The following is a 13,733-nucleotide window of genomic DNA, read 5'->3' as shown; positions in this document are numbered from 1 at the left end:
GGTGTTAATATCATGGCACTAAAAGTTTCCCAAGAGACAGAAAATATGAAGCCCCTATTTGTAAGTAAGCAACAAACTTTATGTCTAAGAAAAGAAAATTCTCTCCCGTGGATAGTGTTTTAAATATAAAGTTTTCACAGTCTGTAACAGATGTCTTACTAATTATCATAACACTTTGGTGAAGGTTTACATCATTCTCTCAAAGGTAGTCATTCTCAGAGTTCACATCAGGATCTCTGGGGTACTTGTAGAGATTCTCAGACTCCACTTCAGACCTACGATGGGGCCCAACAGGTGATTCAATATCAGGCTGAAGTTTGGGAACAGCTGACCCATGACATAATACAACATGGCCCTGGCAAAGATCCTCACACCATCACAAACGTAGGCACCTGCTCTGTATTAAAAGGCAGTAAGAACGGTAAGATTTATAATATGAAGAAAATTACTTTGAAGAAGAGTGAATCATAATGTTCATCTTTTTTGTACAACTAATGCAACTATTATCCAGATTTGAACTGGCCACCCCTGCGATCTCCATTGTAATTCTTCCTGGACACAGACAAACAATTTACCACAAACACCATCCATCCCTTATCTTATAATAGTGACCTCAAAAAGAATATTCATTGAAAAAAATCCTTCAATAAAATCTCCGAAGATATGGACATTTCTAATAAAGGTATAGTTTAAGGATTTGGATGAGCTGCTGGGTAAATGGTGCAAATTCAGAAGATGGATGCCTTTTTGGTCTCTGCAATTTCCCATGACTTACTGTGTGCGTGTTTAGGAAGCGAAAGAACAGATTTTATACGATGTCACTTATTTAATAAATCTCTACATTCTGCAACTTACCACATTTTGTTTCTTCAATTTTTGATTGAAAAAGACTGATATGTGTTATAACATGGAAAATTCTTCCTCTATGATGGCAAGGTATTTTTCCTCTCTCAGTATTTGCAACCACCTGGTCAGGAATAACATCTGACAATTCATCAATAGAGTATTCAGTCAAATTCTAAAAAATGAAACGAGAACATTTCATCGGAACAGTAAGAAACCAATGAGAACTGATAGAAAACTCCATTGTTTTCTTTCATTTGTTTTTCTGGAAATGATTTTGGTTTAGTAAGAGACCACAATGCACAAGGGTGGATTGTGATAAAATTTATGAAGTGGGTAGACAGTGAAGCATGTTATAAAATTTGCAGAGAAAACTGGAATTCACTGAAAATCATCTCTCCCATTGCATACCTTGGTAACTAAACACCAATAGAGATCTTAGAGATGTTCAGTGTTTCTGCTTTTTTTATTAAAATGCAAGTGTCTCTTGGGATGGCATGCCGGTATCAACTAAAATTGTAACAGTATTTGTTAACTAGGAACTCATGCTAATGAGCCAAAGAAAATGTTCTGGGGAATGTGAGTACTTGAGTGGGCTACGATAGGAAGAGAAGTGCTGGGGAGAAAATGTAGGGCATTGAGAAACAAATCACCTATTTCATCATTTCTTGGAGAACCCTGCAATATCATACTACACTAGGAATTTCTGGCATTTAATGTATGAGATGCTGTATTGGGCTCAATCTGCAAAGAACGATTTATAAAATGCAGTGCTTGTTCCATTTTATACCTTGCTTCTTGGAATGAAAACCATTCTGAAGGTCATCTTTTCCTCCTTGTAAGATTATTTTTTATTTGACAAAAAATCAGTTAATTTGGAGGAGAGCAAAGCTGTATGTCAATGAATTGGTTGCAAGCTCATCAGGCAATCAGACGTGAGATCAACACAGCTGTTGGAACAGTAACAGCCAGGAAGATTCTAGTCACAGGCCAGTCGGGAGCACAGGAGCAAAGAGATTCTTGTCACATGCGGTGACACCAGCAAAGATTTATTAATATATTCCTCCAAAAGATATTTAAAATCAGTGCCATGCTTTCAAAGCTTATAAAACAGCTTAATAGTAACATGGGTAGGGTTTTGGCTGTTCTTAAACCTCTTCCTTCATAAGCAAATACTACTTTAAAAAAACCGGGCATATAAAAATCTAGTTTTGTTATTCTCTGAAGCAACATATACTATATTGCATATTAAGATTTTGTGTATAATATATTTATTTGCATACAGAAATATGTATTTCTATTATACATTTCATTACTTTATTTATAGAATATGTATATTAAGCATACAGCATATTCCAGAAAGATACATTAAATATGCACACAGTTCATGCTGCAGCGTGCACCCTTTTAAAAGAAGCATATTTAAGAGGCATGGTATTATATATACATGCTGAAAATACACTTTGCACAATTCATCCAGCTTTGGGTGCTTCCCTAATCTACTGGCAACACCAGTGCTGTGGTTGTTGAAAGGGATATCATCAAACTGGGGAAAGGCAACTACCAGTGAACTAAGTAGGAGAAAATAAAAGTAGATTGCATTTCTAAGTATGTGTTGCCATCATTTTGAATTCATGTCTTCCCCAATGTCAGATCTCCAGGATCAAAAAAGCAGTGAATGGACAAAGAGCAGAAGTATTTGGGACCCCCAGCTCCCACATTCAGATGGGAAAGCTTATCCCATGTGACTTATTATATTGGCAACTTGGTCCTAACACTTGGGAGTTGGTATTAAATTAATGCAAACTGGTAAAGGGAAATCATTTCTTTAAAGAAATGGATTGGCTTTTTGACATTCTTAATCTCCTCTTCTTAAAAGACCACTCTGGAATATTTACATTATTGCTATGAGGAGAGAAGAAATTCTTGACAAATATTCACCTTTCCAGTGAAAATAAAGGAGATGAATCATATTGTTTCTGAAAAGAGGCTCTTAATGTTTTTGAAAGGAAAAATGGCAGCTCCAATAGAAACTGACCACATCAACTGCAATCATTTTCATGGCCAATTACCAGCAACCTCAATTGACTGGACTGTGTGACAATCATAATGGGACATGATGATGTCGGAAACAATGTGCTATGTGCATGATCTGGTGATTCTGGATATCTCGATGTCTCTTGTGTTCCCAATCTGTGAATTACAAATACACCAGACTCATGGATGACAGTGTGTCTGATACACAACTGGTGAGCACTACCTTTTTCAAATAGGTGAGCAATTTACATTGATATTCTAATAATGATACAGGATTATTTTCCCATTTATACAAAGCAAGCTCTAGAATTCCTTAAAGTAGACCAGGGTTTCTTGACTTTGGCACTTTGACACTTTGAGCCAAATAATGCTTAGCTGTGTGTGTGAGGGGGAGGATATCCTGTACACTGTAAGCTGTTTAGCAACCTCCCCGGGGTCTATCTATCAGCTGCCAGTAGCTCTCCCCCAAGTTGTGACCACCAAAAGTGTCTACGCATTGTTCAATGTCCCCCGGGGAACAAAACTGTTCCTGTATGACAGCCACGGGAATAGACAAATCCAGCAATAGTTAGTGCAAGCCTTTGAATACAATCTCTGCGTCTTTCTAATCATCTACCATGTTCAGTATTCTTCCCATTTCTCTGATTCCAGTTGACAAGGCTTCCATGATGTGTCAGTCTATATTCACTTCCTTGCTGTAATGCGTGATGGTTTCTCTTTCAGCAATGTTGTGGTAGCTGTGGTGAAGATCAAGAACAGAAGGAAGGAAGGGAGGATGTAATGGCAATGAAGAGCAAGAGGCAGTTTGATTCACGGTGAGCTGAATTGTTAGAGTGGACCAGAAAAGACCCGAATCGAGAATCCTGAATCCTTGAATCCAAAGAGTTCATCCCAACTAGAGCTGAATCTACATCATAATAGCACAACAAGTTACTAAGTGAAATATTCATCCAGTCACTTGTTTCATTTACAGCAAACCAAACAGCTCATTGGCTTGATGTCCCTTCCATTCCACTGATACACTGATTTGAAAAAGTAAAAGCAAATACGGATTTAAAATTGTAAACATTTACATTGAAGTAACTGTAGAGTAAAGGAATCTCAATGAACTGATCCTGTGTATTTATATATAGGAGATTTGTAGGGGGGATGACCTGACCGAAGTTATTCAAACAGGAAGTTATTTTTATAAAGGGTAAGTTACATATAACTATTGTTCACAATTCGCTTCTTACTAACTATTCTTTTTTGTTGTTGTTTGCCTTGTGCTTTTTTTTTTTTGACTCTCAAAATTGTTGAGGTGCCATCAATGAGGCAAGTCACACAAAACAACTCTAAAGTGCTAAGGTTTAATACTGAAAAATGAATCATGCTACTCACATTGGTATTACTGGTCAAGATATCATAAGGCCCATAAATCTAAAATGCAAAATAGGATATTTGAAGTGGGTTTTATAAACTTGATTTCTATTGGTTGGGCCATTGTTAGAAAATTTGATTTTAAGACTATAGCACATACAGTAAGAAAAAAAGTTGAGGGATAGAAATAGCTAGACGTGAATCATTACAATCATATATTTCTTAGGGGTACCAAATAAGAAGTCTCTACATGGACACGATTCTATATAAAGCCGCCATTTGGGTAATAGTTCCTGATCTGACTTTTTATGGTCTAGAATTAAAGAAATAATGAGAAGTGACATAGGCACAGCTACCTACATTCTTCTTCAGATTTTGATGATCTTACTTGGCCTCTGTTAGTTATCCCCTACATTTCTGCCACAAAGATTACTATACTTCTATGGACAGAATTTTGAAGATAAAAAGTTTTAGGAAGAATTAACAATTTGAGGAAGATGGAATATGTGGTTTCAGGAAATGTTTTTAAAGACTTTTTCCTCCTCCGTGGGACAGAGGATGGCTATAAACAACCTCACTGGACTATACACTGAATATCACTCATTAGCAGGTATTAAAGAGAAGGCCTTATTCTCTTGGGACTGACCCAGAAGTCATTGGTGCCATGAGAGTATGTTAATCCTATTTAGGATTAAAGCAGCTTCATCCTGCTGACAAAGGCCAGAAGTTCATGTTTTACAAGTTAGCATTTCATACATGGGTCAGGCAAACGCAGGTTGAAACAGAATGCCCTCTCAGCCTTCTCTCTCTCTTTTGCAAAATTCATCTGGCCTCAGTAAACTTTCTCTGACTCCAAATGACTATTTAATTTGACAAAACCTCAATTTAAAAAATGACTTTGGTTTCTCAAGCATGTGTATGTATTGGTAGGCTATCCGATTAACATAAGAAGCTCGTTTAAGAGAAAGCCAGATTGGTGAAAACATTTCACTTAAAGGTTCATAAGCAAATTAAATGTTTATCGGCTTTTATATTCCCAAAGAATGCGAAGGGCACAGTGGGCAGGGGTGAAAGCCCATTTTCATGGCCGTGTCTGGTTGTATTTAGTGAAAGTCCTGCAGATTTTGCCCTTACCCAATGTAGAAGAGGGAAATATAAAAACCAAATGCCATAATGAGAAAAATAAGGATGTGATCTAGTTATGGTTTTTACTTGTTTGCTTTCTTTTGATTGTGGGAAAAGGAAAAGGTAAGGGGAAAAGAGCATTTATTATGTCGCAATTCTCCAAATAAAACTGTAACAAAAGAATAATATGTGCTTAACACTCTGGAGACCGTTTCCACATCCTGTTTTGATCCTCTTTCTTCACTTCTCCATTGTGTGATGTCTATTTCCTTATGTTTAAGTCTCCATGTTAGCTTGTCACTGTGGCATTTCATCCTCGTATGGACACGCAGGAACAAAAAAGAGGTGGGGAAAAAAAAGGAGTGAGGTTATTCTTCTTGTGCAGGATAAAATTGTAGATTCAGAAGCCCTTCTTCAAGAGAGTACGGGAAAGCGTAGATTGTCCCTTAAATCTACAGCTCCAAGCATGTCTCTTTCATGGTCTCATTGCTCCGAAACTGATAGGGTTTATAAGGTGCGGGTTTCTCAAACTGGAGCATAGGCACGATAAAAGTGTCACTGTTAGGCTCCTTAATTGCACATTCCATAATAAGACTATAAAGTGCAATGGCAGAGATTTTTAAAACTGGGAGCTCTTTTATCCCTTGTTTTCCCCCGAGCTCCCCTGACCACCTTCCTTCTCTACAAAGATGTTTTACCTTGTAGCGCCTATGTTCTTATAATGACACATGAGAAGATGTTTAAAGGTCTTCTTGAAGGTGGCGTTACAAAGTGCATAGCAGGCGGGATTGATGGTGCTGTTGATGTAACAAAGCCAATAACCAATTGTCCACACTGTGTTGGGGATGCAGGGTGCACAGAAGGTGTTAATGAGCACCATGACATTGTATGGGGCCCAAGTGATGATGAAAGCCAACAGAATAGCCAAGATTGTCCTGGTCACTTTCTTTTCCCGGGATGGAGGAGGCTTCTTTTTGGCGGGCTGCTTAGTCATCTTCACAATCTTGCGAGCTACAATGTTCTGTTTTTCATCTCCGTTCTGACCTGCAGAACCAACTAGTTCCACGGTGGTATTGGTTGGGGTACACGAGTCACCTTTTTGGGTCTTGGTGACAATTTTGATGCATGTTTGCTTAGAGTTCTCATCTTTGGAATGGCCCAGGGAAGTGGAGACGGTGTTCTCATCCTGGGTTACTTCATCATCTCTCATATTAGAGGCTACGGCACTGACTGAGGTGGAATCGTTGGAGCTCTCTTTCTCCTCTCCCTGGACACAGTTTTCAGTCACAGCATCTCTGGGGGCTTTGCCATTCTGGATTTTGTTGTGCTCCAGGCCATCATCACTGCCAGGCATGTTGTTGTTGTTTGGCTTCACTATCCTCCCTTGTACCAGACTTGGAGAAACTGGGTCTTGGTTAGCCACAGGCTCCTTCTTCTCCTTCTTTATCCTGCTCTTGCTAGCTCGAGATATGTGCCAGTATAACACAGTCATAATGATCACAGGCAAATAGAAGGCTGCGATGGCAGTACCAAAGGTGACAGCAGCATTGGAGAAAAACTGAATATAGCATTCCCCATCCTCCACAGTCCTCACCCCTACAATGAACTGCCAGAAAAGAATGGCTGGGGCCCAGAGGATAAAGGAGAGGACCCAGGCAGCTGCAATCATCATACCTGCCATTTTCGTGGTCCGCTTGACTGGGTAGGTGAGCGGTTTTGTGACACAGAAGTACCTGTCAAAGCTGATAATGAGCAGATTCATCACTGAAGCATTGCTGACCACATAGTCCAGGGCTAGCCAAAGGTCACATACCACAGGTCCCAAAGGCCAATAGCCAATCACAGTGTAGAGGGTGTACAAGTTCATGGAGAAAACACCAATGATGAGGTCAGCACAGGCCAAGCTGAACAAAAAGTAATTGTTGACGGTCTGGAGGTGACGGTTGACTTTAATGGAGACCATGACCAGAATGTTCCCAATAATGGTCACCAAACTGAGGGATCCAGCCACGAGGACAATAAACACCACTTCAAATGTCTTATAAGGACTGGTCAGGGCCAGGCCATTGCTAGAGGAGTTTGTTGAGTTATTCATTTTGTGTTCTCTAATCAGTAGCCAAGTAGCCAAATACACATTTAAACCTGCAGGGAAATAGAATAAAATTAACAAATATAAACAGTGCATTAAGATATATCAGATTTCTTGCTTCTGAACCACAATTTTTTCTCCCAAATCTTCATTCCTTCCCTCCTACGTTTATTATGTCTCTCTGCCCCAATTTCCCATATAAAAGGCAAAGATATTAACTGGAGGATTCAAATGATCCTTGCAGGCTGGCAATGTATTTGAAGTCTGATAACATTTTGAATGTGTCCGTATCTAGATACGAGTATCTATCTATCAATCAATTTAACTGAGTATACTATCCACATGTTTTTTTTAAGATTTTATTTATTTATTTATTTATTTATTTAGAGAGCATGGGGGTGGGGGAAGGGCAGAGGAAGAGGAGAGAGAGAATCTCAGGCAGACTTTGCTGAGTGTGGAGCCTGACGTGGGGCTCGATCTGATGACCCTGAGATCATGACCTGAGCCTAATCAAGAATCGAGTGCTTAACTGACTGAGTCACGCAGGCACCCCTGACTACACTATTGGCGAATTAAACTGAACGAACTAAAGTTACATGTAAGACAAAGCATCAAGAGGCTTCTGGTATGTACATAAAAATTAATAAGCCGGTGGGAGGAAGAAAGTAAAAAAAAATCTTATAATATTGAGTATGTGACTTTTATAGTCAATAGTACCTTTCCACCTGGTAGTTTAAGCCTTTTTCGTAATGATACTGATATGGATATCAAGGATAACAAGGATAAGACAGTAATAATTCATTAGCCAGTATCCTTCCCCCAGTGACTATTATTTTTCTCTGATCATTGTTTTACACTTATAATTAGTATCACAGACCTAACATTTCCAAAACTCTATGCCCTGCAGAGGAAGTTATTTATTCAATGCTTATTGACAATGATTATGTGAATTTTTTGAATGTTTTATTTTTCAAGTCACTACCAAATTTATTATTCTACTCTTCTTCCTGCCAAATCTTTGGTACAGCCAGGCTAGGATTTATATTTGTCAGAAGAGGGAACTGAAGTCCAGAAAGAGTCAGTAGTTTTATGTAAGGACACATATCGAGTCAATCACAGAGATAAGACTATGAACAAACCTCGGTTTGTTCGAGAATTTACTCATTCACTTTATCCTCACATACCTACTGAGCAACTTCTCTGTATTAGGCATTTGCTATAGGCTGGTATTCAGTGATGATTAAGACAAGGTTCCCATCGGGGAGAGGCGTGTGCTCTAGTGGCAGCCATGGGTCACTAAAGTAGCAATTATTAAACCTGAGTGTCCTTTCTGTGTTGTGTTTCAATAAACACATAATTACCATTTTTCAGCAATATCACCAAAGTCTGGTGACAGACTACATCTAGGAAGTTCTAGTTATGCCAATGTGCACAGAGGTCTCCTCAGGGACGGTTAAATAACTTATGAAATACTCTGATAATGGAACAGTATGCAGCCATTCGAACAAAGTGGCAGATACATGTGTTCTGGCATTGGTGGGCAAAGTTAGAGTTAGAAGATGGGATGATCAAAGCAAGACTCAGAACATTATAGAATAGAGTTCTATTTAAGCAGAAAGGTGATTACGTCTATGATATGAATCTGTAGATCTTGAGGAAACACTGAAGACTTTACTTAGAAAATGTTGTTAATGATGTTAACATCATTTAATGATGTTAATAAAGTGTGACTTACCATTTTGCCTTCCAAAATTATGCATGAGGTGTCAGATATTGTACCAAGAAAAAGGGACTTACAAAGTGTCATTTGCTTTTGGCATCAGATGGTTCAGAATACTGCCCAATGCTGCCATTATGAATATATCCCCTCATAATTAACCCAAATGCAGATTTCCAGGCTCTCTCCAGAACTCCTGATTCAGAACTGTAAGCCATGTTAGGAAACACTTTCAAAGCCTCTCCTGTTGGTCCCTTATGTATCATCCCACCCTTGAATACCACCACCTATCTCTCTGGGCTTGGTCCTCATCCATCACATCAACATTCCCAGTGTCTCATGTGTATTATATTTAGGAGTAAACACTTTCTTCCATAGTCCATTCCTCACTGGGTTTTAGGAAGAGTTTGCTTTTGCTAAAGCATAACACAATAAGCATCCACTGGAGATCTTGAAACGTGTCCCCCAGCAGATACGGGAGGACTACCCCAGTCAGAGCCTTTAGGTTTCCACTTTTATAGATTCCCCTGCTCGTTCCTTGACCCATGGAACAGTGATTGATATACCTAACTAGGATTTCTCTTCTTCACTGGAAAAGCAGTGAATTTTGGCTTCTGAGTCTTCCTGGTTCTACCATCCAGCTCACTGCCTCAGATGCAATTGGTGCTCAAAAACGTTTATTGAATCAAAACAGGATTAACAATTAGTATTATTAATTCAATTTCTGCTTACCCAGTGGAATTGTTTCATTAACATTTCTCTTTTTTTAAATAAAGACTTTATTTATTTATGAGAGACAGAGAGAGAGAAAGAGAGAGAGAGGCAGAGGGAGAAGCAGGCAGAGGGAGAAGCAGGCTCCATGCAGGGAGTTTGACGTGGGTCTCGATCCCGGATCTCCAGGATCATGCCCTGGGCTGAAGGCGGTGCTAAACTCCTGAGCCACCCGGTCTGCCCAACATTTCTCTTTAACAGCACTTTTTAATTTTTTTTGGTCATGATTCATACAACTGTTTATTCACGAAATTTATTTGAACAAAGTGATTTCACTAATCCGATCATTATTCCAGTGATTCCTTATTAGCTAAGGTAACTGGAAGACAGGATCCCGACTCGCTTATAAGCTTGCTTTTGTCTTCTCACTAAATTCATTGGCATTTTTTGAATTGAGTTGTATTTACATTTCACAAATTGTTCATTTTAATACATTTTGATTGAAAAACACCAAACATTTACTTTCTGAATGTTCTGCTTGACACTTTATTCTTCACATTCATTTTAATAAAATGTAGGACTATATTTATTTTCACTTTAAAAAGACTTTTGGTGACTTCCTCTGGAGAATAATGTATAAATATGACATTTTGTCAAAAATAGTTAGGTCTCTTATTTTGTGGATTAAGAAATGGTAAGAGTAAGTGATTTGTCCACAGTCATCTGGCTTTTGCCATTGCTTGTGCTAAGAGTAATATCTGTGATTATTCTAAAACATCAGAATAGTATAGAGATGTATGATTCTGTTTATTTGCTAGTTTTCTTGCCTCCCTCCCTCCTCTGCCTCTCTTGTTTAGAATGAACATACATTACATTTCGGCTAAAAAACAACAATAACAAAAGTCCCCAAAGAACAAAGAATCCAGAAAGCTAAAAGAAAACATAGTCTTGGGATTTTCAAACACATGTTACTTCACCGTATATTGACAACTCTAAAATATATAAACACGTCTTATGACCCCCTTGATCTGAAGACAGAAGCTCAGTTTCAACACTACTGAGTGAAAAGTCTGCAATTAAAACGCACATCCTCACCTTTGAGCTGGATGTTCGTTCTGTTTCCCTTCTCTTGAGAATTATACTTTATCCATAACATGTGAAATTGTCAGGCATCTGTATAATGGGGAACTTTACCCAAAGGTTGCTGGCTAAGCCACACTCTGTCTGGGGGACCTGGAACTCTTACCCAGGGAAAACATAACAAATTTACATCATAACCTACTTTCTTGCTATCAATATCCTCTAAATTCTTAGAGTTCTAATATTTGCTCTTTCATACCAAAGCCATATGTAAAGCTGGAAAACAATTCACTTAGAAGCAAGCACAGATGTCTGAGGGATGGCACTCCTTTGATCCCCTGTGACGCACCAGGTATGGAAGGCCTGCCGCTCTTCTGTGAAAGAAAACAGCTTCTTATTGTCACCCTCTTCCCACTTCTGCTGTTTACATTTCTGTAAAAGTTTTTACCTCTGGTGTGGCATCCTAGGGTTTTATTAAAGCAAAAACTGTTGCATCATTGATGAAATAACATAATCACAACTAAACAATGAAGGTGAACTTCAGGATTCAGTATGTGAAGATGGCAAGTGTGTAACAACCATTTGGTATTTTACAATGTTAGCATAGGACTCAGTTTTGAAAATATTATGGAAACTTATGAGAAAAAAAATGTTTCCAGCCTTAGGTTTTGTACTACTTACTAGACTCTATACCTAGCAGTGAGGAATGCATCATGCTTTAATATTACCCTTGCAAAGTTGTGAGTGCTAATCTCTACTCTTAATTATTAGCCGTGAGAGTCTGATCATGTCACCGTGAACCTTAATTTTCTTTTTTTCTTAAACAAGAATAATAATAACCCTACTTTTCCTCTGGAGCTGTGGGAAAGTTCAAAGTGAGATAACGTCTTTGAAACATGATCTTTAAGTGTTAACATTAAGTGCCATTAGTATTTACATTTCTTAAATGGGTATAAATTAATCACTTTTCTTTATAGTTAGAAGAAAAGTGTGTCTGGGGGTGTGAAACAGACTAAGAGTGAAGGAGGTGTAGTGGTAAATGATAATACTAAATTATCTATGATATCAGGTTATCAATAATATTAAATCACCCATGAAGTCACAGCAACTCCTGAAGTGATTGTTATTATTATACACTTTTTTATACATGTTGAACAAAAGATCAAAGAATTAAGTTATTTGAGATTCAAACCCCAAGTGCCTGATCCAGATTCTGCTACAAATATTTATTATTTGTCTGAGGAGCAATCTTACTTGGCAGCACATTTGTGCCCCAAATATTTATTCCTCTAACCTACAATGACTAAGTCTTTTGCCCCAAATTCAACTTGGGTCCTTGGTTTAGACAACAGAGGATCATCGTGTCTGGGCTAAAACTGTGACTTATGGGCAGGAGAGGTTCACAATAAGATACAGAAGAATAGGTAAGGTTCCTGATTATGTAAATATATGACATTTAAGATTTAAAACATTTTCCTAAAAGCAATCATCAGAAAACTATGTCACCATGTGAATTAACATATAACCTCTGCCAAAGTATTCATATCAATTACACAGAAGTTCAGGGATCCCTGGGTGGCGCAGCGGTTTGGCGCCTGCCTTTGGCCCAGGGCGCGATCCTGGAGACCCGGGATCGAATCCCACGTCGGGCTCCCGGTGCATGGAGCCTGCTTCTCCCTCTGCCTATGTCTCTGCCTCTCTCTCTCTCTCACTGTGTGCCTATCATAAATAAATAAAATTAAAAAAAAAAAATTAAAAAAAAAAAAGAAGTTCAATAACATTTCTATGAAGTTATGGAAAGAATGCTAATTAAAATGATTTATTCTTATATGTATTTAGGTACACAATGGAAATTAAATGTAAAAATGGGATTTTCTCCTCACTCTGATATATAATATATATATATATAGTGCTGAAGGCAGCACTAAACCGAGCCACCCAGGCTGCCCGGAAACTTGATTTAATAAAAATAATAATAATAATAATTTTCTACAAAAATAAGTTGGGATGCCTGGGTAGCTCAGTGATTGAGCATCTGCCTTCGGCCCAGGGTGTGATCCCGGAGTTCCGCATTGGGCTGTCTGCATGGAGCCTGCTTCTCCCTCTGCCTGTGTCTCTGCCTCTCTCTCTCTGTCTCTCATGAATAAATAAATAAAATGTTAAAAGAAAAAGAATAAGAAAAGTCAGAAGGAAAGAAAAAAAGAGAGAGAGTCCATGAATGATAACCGGAATCCAGAGAGAAGATACGTAATTATACAACCAAATTTCAGAACAAGAAATCAAGAGGAAATCACATGAAGTTGACTTTATAATTGTTTATATTTATTTAACTTTTGTTTTTCAAATGTAATCTTGGTGTAAATTACTTTTTATAGATTTCTAATTTCTGCTGCTATTTGAGTACATTACCAAAAATGGCAGGGTGTTCTGAGTGTTCTCTGTCCATGTCTTTCACACTGAGATCTGAGACACAGCCTAACTGTTGAGCAAAGATGAGCGATAAAATCATCAGCCTCACCAGGGTTGCCTGGAAGTCCTTCAACTGATAGAGCAATAAGGCCCAGGGTAGCTTTTTAAATTATACACAGAAGGGCTAAATATGCAGTCTATTCTGAGATAATTAAAAGTCTACTTCAACAATATTGTGCCAAGATATCTAGTTTTCAGTAAAAAATGCTGCTATTACAGAAAATATGAAAACAATAAGGATGATACAATATAGTATCTCAGAGAAATATCGGACTCTTTGTTAGGAGCGAGAGTACCTACTAC

At 38.2% G+C, this 13,733-nt stretch overlaps 1 protein-coding gene across 3 annotated transcripts in view; it reads right to left on the bottom strand.

The window, feature by feature from the left end:
* Positions 1-1,856: 1,856 nt before the first annotated feature.
* Positions 1,857-13,733, bottom strand: part of CHRM2 (cholinergic receptor muscarinic 2) — a 145,710-nt gene continuing 133,833 nt past the window's right edge. For all 3 annotated transcript variants that reach the window (XM_041752164.1, XM_041752165.1, XM_041752166.1), the window contains one exon: positions 1,857-7,506. In XM_041752164.1, the coding sequence (XP_041608098.1) occupies positions 6,059-7,459 (1,401 nt within the window). In that variant the 5' untranslated portion in view covers positions 7,460-7,506 and the 3' untranslated portion in view covers positions 1,857-6,058. The remainder of the gene's footprint in view (positions 7,507-13,733) is intronic.

The sequence above is a fragment of the Vulpes lagopus genome, chromosome 4, assembly GCF_018345385.1.
Source record: "Vulpes lagopus strain Blue_001 chromosome 4, ASM1834538v1, whole genome shotgun sequence".
Classification (NCBI taxonomy): Eukaryota; Metazoa; Chordata; class Mammalia; order Carnivora; family Canidae; genus Vulpes; species Vulpes lagopus.
This window is presented reverse-complemented; position numbering and strand designations above follow the sequence as displayed.